Below are 10366 nucleotides of genomic sequence, written 5' to 3'. Positions count from 1 at the left end.
TTTTTTTATAACAATTATTTAATTGAAAACCACTATAAGAAACATTATACAGGAGAAAAACAAAACAACCAAAACATATTTGACTTTGTGAGCTACTTGTGAGCTACTTCGTAAGTGCCTTGTTGCCTAGCAACTCAAGATCGCCACCGCGCATGCGCTTAGAAAAAGCCCCAAACTTTATTTGGGTTTTTTTTAAGGCCCCAAACAAATCAAGAAAAGCGCGCGCTCCTCCGTCATTTTACGGTTCATTGTGCACAAGTGAGTTCCGCTACTACAAATGATCTACTTTTGTACTTTGACCACCCACAAATGATAATCTTGTGTTTCATTAAAGTTTAACTTTGATAGAACGTGGCTCGTGTTTAGCTAACGCCTCCACTTAAGTTAGATGGAATTCCTGAGCGAGCTAGCTGCTCTTGTTAGCACGTTAACTAGCTAGGCTAACAAGATAGGCTAAGAGGTTGTTCAGCTTACATAATCCTGCAAGTTGGTCTGCTTTATTTGGCTTAGCATGATTTTAGAATAGTTGGACATAAATAGCATGCTAGCTGTAGCCACTGCACATTTTTGCATTCATGCAACATTTTGTTTGTAAGTGCCGTTTTTAAACAATACTCATGCATGCTAAACTGCATACATAACTTTACTGTGTTAAAATTGAGTAATTGATTTAGTTTAAATTACGGTTTGGTGGGAAGTAAGTTAAAAATACTTGTCATTGCCTTAATATTTCATGTACAAAACTTTATTTTACTGTATTTTTCACACTGCGTCTTAAATTAAACTGATCGCTGTACTTTCTACTTGCTTTACTTTGTCAAAACTGTGTGGCCTCTAACCAGTCTTCTTTCTTTTCTTTTTTACACCAGCATTTGAACTAACGCAGAACAACAGCGTGTGAGTGCTTTTCCAACTCTTCCAATGATTCCAACCTAAAAGTCAATGTAAGTGTTAAAAACATTTTATTTCATGTTACATTGTTAATTTTGGACAACTATGTATTTTTGCTGTACGGGTCTAATTTAACTGGCACTACGAGGCCAACCTAAACACAATTTTGGCCTCATTTGCTGTTTAATTCTTTTGTGCGCCTGAAGCAAATGTTGAATCGGAGACAAAATAATGTGTATCGTCATAACAACCGTCACAAGTACAAGGCAATTAAATGCAGATTGTTTACAATATAACCAAAAGTTCATAAGCAGGTTTTATAAGAGCATATGAAGTATATAGTGAGCACATGGAGGTAAATAAATGCTGCTGATTCAGTCCAGGGGGGGGTTGGTAAGTATGTGCAGGGAGACAGCTGGACGGAAAAGGGGTTTTCTTGAACCCGATGGTCCAAAAGGCTCCTGCAGCGCCACCTAAAGGCAACGAGGGGAAACGGCAGGAGTGTTTTCTGATGTTTACTGCATTGACTGTACATGTTCTCGGTAGCAGGAAAATGAGCACTGATCAGAAAAAGTTTCTGATTCGGGGTGAGCATGAAATTCACTGTAACCTTTCCGGGCGAACTTAGTTTGACCTTATAGGGGGGGGGGGGGTAACTTTCAGTTGTATGGAAGGAATCATGTTCATGTTGATTCAGGGAGGGGCAAAAGCGGCGCGGGCAGAGTTGTTCTAAGTGAAAGAGAAAGAGACAGCGGGAGAGGACCCGAGTTGAATAGCGGGACGAGTGGGAGGGGGGAGTCCCGCACTGTGATTGGAGGTCACTGGACCATGTGCTGACCCGGCTCACTGTAGCCTCTCAGGGGCACACACACACACACACACACACGCAATGAGTCACACACGGGTTTGTGTTGAGTGGCAGGGACATATGAACCCCTTCACATGTGCTATTCTGGGTAAGGGAGGGGGTTTAGGGGGGGGGGGGGTGAGGCCGGTGGGGAGCAGCGGCTCTTGTCTTGCCGCATGTGAGCTGGCCCACGCGAGGACACTCTGGTCTGGTTTCCGCGTGTTCTTCAATTGAATCGTCCCCTCTGGCAGGATGGGCTGCTGCTTCAGCAAGGGGGCCGAGCCGGGCCAGGCCGGCGAGAGAAGCAGCCTCCTGCGCACCCCGCGCCAGGACCGCGTCCACGACGGCGCGGAGAAAGTCCGGCACCGGGCCATGGCCGTAGCGCAACATGTCTGTCTGGACGAAGAGGCCGGACCGGCCCGCGGGGGATCTCGTACAGAACTCGGCAGCGTGACGCGGATGGTCGTCAGCGAGAAGAATCTCCGGGTGCGGAACTCTCACGAGGAGGAGCCGGCTATTCTCGTCCCGGCCGGCACAGGCGTTGTCGCGGACTCGGCGGCAGGCGTGAACCGCTCCCCCTCGCGCGGCCTTGAGCCGGCCCCCTATATGGAGGTGATCTGCCCGAGTCCCGCCCGACAGAACATCGAGGAAAACGCTACACGCCGAGCCCAGTGGTTCACTCAAAACCTGAAGTGTCAAAAGCTGGTCCGGCCGGAAGGTCGGTGGTCCGATTGCGGCGAGGTGTCACGGGACCAGACGTCGTCATCCATCTCGGGTCAGGATCAGGTTTTCCTCGCAAGCGAGGACTGCATTGTCGCGACGACGTTGGGTCAGGACTTCCAAACCAGGACTCGCAGGTTCTACAGCATCTGCTCCATCGACACCAACGACCTTGAGCAGGACGACCACAACCAGGCACAAGCATCCGGAACAAGCGCTGGTCCCGGCCCGCCACAGACCGCATCACCTCTTCCTCTTCTATCTCCAATACCTCTGGCCGATGCTTCAGGAAGAATCCGTGACCTTCAAGTCGACCCGCAGATGGTGAGCGGAACGCCAGAGGGCGACGGTCCAACGGTGACAAACGCGGCAGATGACTCGCGTGACCATACGGAGCAGCGCGCGTCTTCAAAGGGAACACCTGTTACCTTCCACGAGAACCAAATCGACCTCATCCAACATTTGCAACCGGCCGGCGAAAGTCCCAAAGAAGTGGCTTATCCCCATCTCGAACCTGACCTCGCAGAACAGCACTTCCAACTTTCACTGTCCTCTTCCGCGGCCCCTCCGTGTGAAAGTGTGGAAGCTCCTCAACGAGATGACGGCGACTCGTTTGCGCAGACACGTGACCAGACGCCGCTTACACGGCCGAGCGTGTGTTCGGAGGTCCGAACTTCTCAGGACGCACCTGCCGCCGTCCGGCAGCTTCAACTTGACCACGTCCGACATTCACAACCGGCTGGTGAACGTCCCAAAGAAGTCCCAGAAGCAAACATCACCGAGCAGCAAAACGAGCGAGAAGATAAACGTTTAGCAGATGAAGACGACGTCCCGTTGAATGAAAGTCAGGAAAGCGAAACGACTCTCGCACAACTGAACTCTCTTCTCACCTCCTCAACCACGGCCCACCACGGCGGAACTTTAAACTCTCCAGAACTAATTGATGAAGACCCGATGACATCGTCCCAGCTTCAAACATCGAAGAAAACATCTGCCGCCTTCCAGGAGGACCACCCAGACCGGGTCCGACATTCGCAAGCGGCAGTTGAGACTCTCAAAGACGTCCCTCGTTCCCGTCCAGAATCCGACGTCACCGAGCGGCACCGCGAGGAAGAAGACGCGCGTCCACTGCCGAGAGAAGATGAAGAAGACGTTCCTGCGACCGGACGCGAGGAAGCCGAGCTCATTCACAGCAAGCCGACTCGGGCGCGAGCGTCCTCGCACCCGCGTGGGCAAGTGGATGATGCGTCACTCGATGATGATGAAGGCACGAGCGTGAAAGTCGCTTCATGTGCCGTCTCGGAGCTGGACGCAAGTTCCTCGTCAGTCGAGGAGATGAGACGTGACGCTCGGGAAGCCACAAAGACGACAGAAGATCTGCGTGATTGTCCAGAACCAACAAATGGACCTCAATGTGATGAAGAGGAACCGGTGCACTCGCCTCCAAAAACTCCCGCGTCTGCTCCTTCTTCCGATGCCGAAATTGGCGACGCGTGTCGCCCGGACGAGTTTTCACGTCAGCTGCAGGACTGCAGAAGTGCCTCGGTGGAGCCGGACCAGCTGGACCTTCACGCGCTAATGCCACCGTACCGGATGTGCTGCCCGGGTCCGGAGGCACCCGGCGAGGAAGGCTCGGCGCCGGAGCTGCCGGGAGACGACGTCGAGCGCGCCTGGACGGGAGACGGCGCGGACGGCGGCCGCCTGGAATGCGTCCGGGAGTTGCCGCGGGTCCGGGACGAGCCGGCCGCACGACCGCAGCGCGGCGACGTTCTGCCGGGAGCTTACCCGAACGTCACCCTCATGCCTCCGGAACCGTCCGAGTGGGCCTGGCTCGCGGGCTGCCATCAGGACGTAAGTGTCGCGCTCGCTCATTTCCACTTTTTGTCCCGAGGCCACGAGACGTGACGCCGCTCGTTTGCGCTCTTTTTCAGCAGCCCGACGCGGCGCCGACCCTCAACCCCGAAGCTGAAGCGTGGACGGGCGGCGGAGAACTTTGCGGTGACGAGATTTCGGATTACTGAACGATAGATTTGTGATCGGTGCTTTGTAAAAAAATAGATTTTTTTTTTTGAAGCCACCTTTTTCCCAACTGAAATGCAAACCGAGTGCAAATATAAATTTGCGAGGTCTAATTGTAACATAACTGCTTAAAGTTTTAATGAATCAATCCAAAGTAACGCAAACCTTCAGAAGTCAGGAAGGCCCGATTCTGTGTTGGAGGCAAGAAATCCCTTATTTTCGACTGCTTGGTTGATCCTCGTGTCAAAACAAAAAGCACGTCACCTTTGGTTGCAGCCCGTTTGTGGCGTCATGCTGAGAAATGAGCTTCCTTCACCTTCTTTTACTTTTGACAAATGTGAGAATTGATTTCAAACCAAACAGACAGGAAATAATAATAATAATAATAATAATAGAACGTTCCAATGCTTCTCCGCTGAATTTCTATTTGAAATGTTATAGATTTTTTTTTACAGAATTTATTTACACTATTTGCAATGTGCTTTTTTTGGTGCTATTTATTTAAATTTTATTGTATTTTTTAAATTTATTTTTTAAATATCCCTCCCTCTCATTAAAGACAATTTGGCTGATATCTGATAATAAAACACTTTTTTGTGTTGTAGGTGATTTTTTTTTTCTGGTTTGAAGTTTTTCTTATAGCGTAACAACCTTTTTCTGAAGTGTACATAGAATGGAAACGGTTCCAATTATTACCCCCCAACCTCAACCCAGTAGCTATGATTATAAAAAATGAAGACTACATGACATACTCTTTTCCATCCGTGCTATTTTGTACTTTTGGATGGAATTGATTCTGTCGGCGCTGACGCGTTGTGTGGTTTCTTTGAAGGCAAAATGCGCATTTGGTTGGCCCACATGGCCTTGAATCAAGTTGATGGCCGATGCAAAGCAGCAGAGAATCACGTCCTACCAGAACCAGACGCAGGTAAATTCCCCCCCTCCCCCGTCTTCGCAGGTCCAGTTTGTTGCAGCTTTGTTTCCTTTCAGGTGAGCTGACGGAACGGCTGAGGAGTGTGCTGGAGTTCTGCCTGAGTCGGTAAGAAGAACATGAGACACAAAAGCATTCGAAGTGTGAGCGTGAAACTTTTGGGTCCGAACGGTCTCAAGTTGACGATGCTCAGGAAAAAAAAGGAGAAAAAAAAACCTGCCGTGTTTCTTCGCCAGGGAGAACCTGGCCAGCGACTTTTACCTCCAGTCTCAGATGGACGAGGACCAGTACGTTTCCATAGCAACGCTGGCCGACCTCGACGCCGTCAAGCGCCTGGGCGCCGACTTGCAGCTCGTCGCAGACGTCGTTGGAGGTCGGCGTTGACGACGTCATCTTGCGGTTGCAAAAGCGAGCCGCCTGACAGCCGTCCCTTTTGCTCCTCAGCTGTGCCGCACGTCCAGATGTCGCCTTGCGGGCGGAAAGCGCGAGTCAACCGCAGCCAATATGTCCTGATCCTGCGAGAGATCCCCGGCAGTACCCCTCGCCAGGAAAGGCCTCGCCGCCGCCGCCGCCGTCGTCGTCCTTCTCTCATCCAAAAGTAACCATTTTGTCCTGCAGGAGGTGGAAGCGCTCTTCAGCGACGAGAAGCTGCCCAAGTTCCTGAGCTACGAGTTTGTGAACGGTGACTACTGCTTCGTCACCTTCAGATCAGAGGCCGACGCCTACCAGGTGATTGACAGCCATCTTGGTGGCCGCTTTGTTGTTCTGAGGCTGGAATGCGTTTGGCGTACGCTGCTGTGCACATGAGTGGCCATTTCTCAATGAAAACCAAAAAAAAATTATGTTGTCAACGCATATTTTTCACGGGATTAAAACCCGGACTATCGAGAGTGTGGACTCAAATGTTGACAGTTTTTGTTGACTAAAACGAGACGAATACAATTTTGTTTTCTTGGACTAAAATTCAAAATTGATAGTCGGCTAAAAATGGACAAAATAGAAACGGGATGAGGTTGAATAACAACACTCTAAAAACTGTTGGTCAAAAGTAACCCAATTATGGATTTAAAAAATGGGCCGATCCACTTTATGGGTCAATCTGACCCAACTTTCTGGGTTGTTTTATACAAAATGACCCATTTTTTTGACCCAAGTCAAGGATCTGACGAATATTTGAGCCAATTTCTTGACTCAAAGTTGGGTCAAATTGACCCAAGTCGACGATCGCTCCATTTTTGACCCACAGTTGGGTTATTTTTGACCCAACTGTTTTTTAGAGTGTATGATAAAAACTAACAAGCGTGATTACAATTGGACTAAAACGGAGACTACATTTAAAAATGGTGGATAAAATTAAAACTAGAGCACATTTCTGCATTTGAATTGCAGACTTTTGTATTTCTAGCAATTCCTGTAACACGAACCGGAAACCAGAAACGAGAAACGAGAAGCGGGCCAGCCAAATAAAAGTGAATGAGTCCATTGTGTCTGCTCAGGCCTACAAGTACCTGCGAGAGGAGGTCGGGGTGTTCCAGGGGAAACCCATCAAGGTGCGGATGAAAGCCAAATCCACGACCTGCGCGTCCCGCGGGCCCGCCTGCGGCTTCGTCCCCGCCCGGCCCGACATCCAGGCCGACCCGCTGGCGTCCTACTTGCCCCCGGACGCCTGCCAGCCGCTTTACAATTTCGCCTACCCCGCGTGGTCCGACCCGGGATACTCCAACTGCGCTGAGGTGCGTCGTCTTGTGACGCTTTCCTCCTCAACGCCGCGGAGAACTTTCCTGCTTCTTCTTCTTCTTCTTTTTTTCTTTTTGTCTGCAGCCGCTGCAGCCCAGCGGCGACTTGGATGGCGTCCCGGCAGCCTATTACGTCCAACCTCACGTCCCACGCAGGAACAGGTACGTCGCAAGGAAATTCCCGCGTTCTCCTTTTTCATGCACTCAACGATGTTCGTTATGCTTCCCGTCGTGCACGAAGGGGCGCCAAGACGTCAGGTTCGGGTCAAATCAGGAATCAGAAGGTTTTCGCCGACCCGGCGGAGAAACCCTCATATGAGATGGCCGCCTCCCCCCCGAGGCGGGTTCTGCGGTGTTCCCGCTCAAGAGGCAACTGGTCTCAGCAAAGCAGACACGCCAATAGGCCGACTGGGACGCCGCCTCTCGCGGGAGCAAGGTCAAAAATAAAACACCTGCCTCAACTCGGGTTTTTTTTTCTTTTTTTTTCTCTCTCTTTTGAGTGAGTGTGACGTCACTGCCCTGATCTGCAGGTCTGCAAATGGCGGTCAGAGAAGGAGAGAGAAAATTTGGTCTGACCTTAAAAAAGATGGACTCCATCGTGTAAGTTGGATTGACTCTTTCCTGGCTTTCTTTGCACGATCGCTCGGGCTGGCTATCGATTCTAATTTCCTCAAATTGATTCGATTTTTTTTCTGAATTGTCTGAAAATGCAATAAGACAGTTTTTTTTTTATAAATGTAAGAAAATACTTTCAAATTCAAGTGAACGTTACATTTCAAGGAAACAGTAAGATATTAAAAAATACATAACCGATTCATGATTTTATGAATGGATATCGGGTTTGAAAAGGAAAATCGATTGCATATTTTTTTAAACCCAGCCCTAATGTTAGCGTTGTCATTGCGTGTGCGCAGAAACAACCTTCACCTCCTCGCCAGCCGTCTCCCATCGAACTCGGGGTCTCCAACTTTCCTCCCCTCGACGTGAAGCCGACGCCTGAACCGGCACAACCTTCATCCACCTCTGCCGATGACATCACCAGTAAGGTAAGGCACGTCAATAAAAAAAAAGGGGGGGGGGGGGCTGCGAGGGGGCGTATTTGCCAGGCGTGACGCTGACTTGTGATTGAGCAGGCCTCCCAGAAGTTGAGCTACGCCGCCATTTGCCAGAAATCTTCTTCTGGTCGGTCGGCGCCTCCCGTTGAAGAGAAGTAGAGGAGCACAAATGTCGACGTGCACCTGCTGGATTTACGAATGCGCTGCTGTCGTGTTTCCAACGTTTTCACGCTTGTTCATTTTTCTCGTCCAGTTTGTGTTTCTCGCTCTCGTGGATTCTTTGTATGAGCTTCACTCACTCGCCGCATTCTGTTGCCCATTTCAGTGAGATTTCCTCAAAACGAGATCGTGATGTTTATTTTGTTCCATCACTTTCGCTTGCATTTAATTAACCCTCTGGGCTCTCTGTTGGCCATCTGTGTCCATCTTGCTTCCTTTTTATGAATCGTTAGAATTGTGGTCATGAAAATGAAATGACACTTCTTTTTTTTTCGGACTTCAGTTCTTTAAACATTTCAATTGTGTTAACAGCAAATTGTGGTCACCTTTGGCCAGTTGAAACACATTCACTATTTTTTTTTAAACTTTTAATTTTTTTTATTGCCATTTTTTAAATTGGATTGAATGAATGTGGGTCAAATGGGATTCATTCTAGACAGCACTTAAAATGTGGTTTTCTTTCAGATTGCATCGTTTATTAATTTTAAGACAAGGGAGCAATTTCATCTTATGTTCGTATTTTCTGAAGCAAAGGAATAGCACAAGTTTGGAGGTTAATCCTCTTCTGGCCACTGAGAAAAATTAATTTTGGGGAAAAAAATCATTTTAGCATTATACAGTGCATATAAAAAGTCTACACACCTCTGTTCTCAGGTTGACCAATTCCAAAAGGTATATTTGGTGCAAACACAACACGGCACATCTCACAAAAGATTGACGCTAACATGAGTCGGAATGTGATTAATTGCGGTTAATTCAGAGCAAAGGTTCATTCCCGATTATGAGGGTGTGCACATTTGTGCAACCAAGTTATGTTATCTTTCCCCTCTCAAAAAGAATATTTGTTTTTATTGTATTGAATCTTATCAGTCGCATTTATGTTAGAAAAAGTTTTGAAATAATTGCTCCTGGTTTATTTTTTTATATGATTAAAAAAAAAAACTGGCATTTGAACAGGGGTGTGAAGACTTTTTGTATCCATTGTATGACATAAGAGTGTGGTACTGAAAATATATTTTATAAGATCCATTTTAGGTTATTCGGGCATCGTGCAAACACTAAAATTTGACCGTTTTAAAATAAAGGTGATTGGATATTGCATACTAACGATAAAAACGTCAATTGAAATTAGGCAGCAAAAGAAGTACAAAACACGAGCAATTCTTTAAAAAAAAAATTATATTACTGCCTGTGTGTATGCACAGGCAAAATTGAAAAGGCTGGAGGGTTAATTGTTTGTTTTTATTTGATATTTGAATGTTGTGTCGAGGTTGTAAACATTTGAGTCCTCATCAAAGGAGAAAATCACCGCTGACTTCCGTTTTGTTCAAGATTTGACATGTGAATCATGTACGTTGTCTGTTTGTAAAGTTGTATATAATACAGAGAAATATTAAACAAGTGCCTTTTCGACTGTGAAATGTGTGTGTGTGTGTGTTAATATCCTGCGAAGACTGCGTGGGTCAAAAGAGGACTGTTGCAGTGTGACTTGATGTCCACTAGGTGGCAGGTGAGTTCCATCACAAGAGTGATCACGGATGAGGACGACGAGATTGGTGTAAACAACAACCATCTGTCAAGGAAAAACATCAGGAATTGTACACGTTAAGGCCTTGTTACATGCTTCTTCTTTTTTTTACACAGTATGAAAATAGATCCCATGTGTTTCTGTGTCATTTTAACAAAATACCCTGAAGATCAAGAATAATAATGTTTGGACTATTTCTTGTCAAGGTGAAGTTGGCTCATTTGACGGGCAGCTGTCTCGGGCAGTGTGCCAGCCCTCATTACGCCCAACATGCTGCTTGACCAGCCGCGAAAACTGACTTTCGTTCGTTGGAAATCCAAGCCAGCTGCTTGCTTCCATTTCTCCCCATAGAAGCAAATTGTGCAAAACAAGCAAGCGCCCAACACAATGACGGCATCAAGCAAACAACTTCCTGCCCCG

At 47.7% G+C, this 10366-nt stretch overlaps 1 protein-coding gene across 2 annotated transcripts; it reads left to right on the top strand.

Annotated features, from left to right (window-relative positions):
- The first annotated feature begins 156 nt into the window (after nt 1–156).
- On the top strand, nt 157–9839 carry LOC147156179 (uncharacterized). 2 transcript variants are annotated; one of them, XM_086066650.1, is made up of 15 exons: nt 157–258; nt 870–944; nt 1990–4309; nt 4390–4456; nt 5310–5405; nt 5468–5516; nt 5645–5781; nt 5853–5958; nt 6029–6137; nt 6905–7141; nt 7230–7306; nt 7386–7580; nt 7675–7744; nt 8059–8190; nt 8278–9839. In XM_086066650.1, coding segments are annotated over exons 2-15 (3678 nt in total). In that variant the 5' UTR covers nt 157–258; nt 870–942; the 3' UTR covers nt 8359–9839. The 2 variants fall into 2 exon arrangements, with proteins under 2 accessions (XP_085922776.1, XP_085922777.1); XM_086066651.1 differs by lacking the exon at nt 157–258 and adding an exon at nt 482–591.
- Nucleotides 9840–10366: the final 527 nt, after the last annotated feature.

This window comes from Leptonotus elevatus, chromosome 21 (genome assembly GCF_054856555.1).
Source record: "Leptonotus elevatus isolate MCC_2025b chromosome 21, RoL_Lele_1.0, whole genome shotgun sequence".
In the NCBI taxonomy this organism is placed as follows: Eukaryota; Metazoa; Chordata; class Actinopteri; order Syngnathiformes; family Syngnathidae; genus Leptonotus; species Leptonotus elevatus.
Note: the sequence above shows the minus strand (reverse complement) of the source record. Positions and strands in the feature narration are given on the sequence as shown.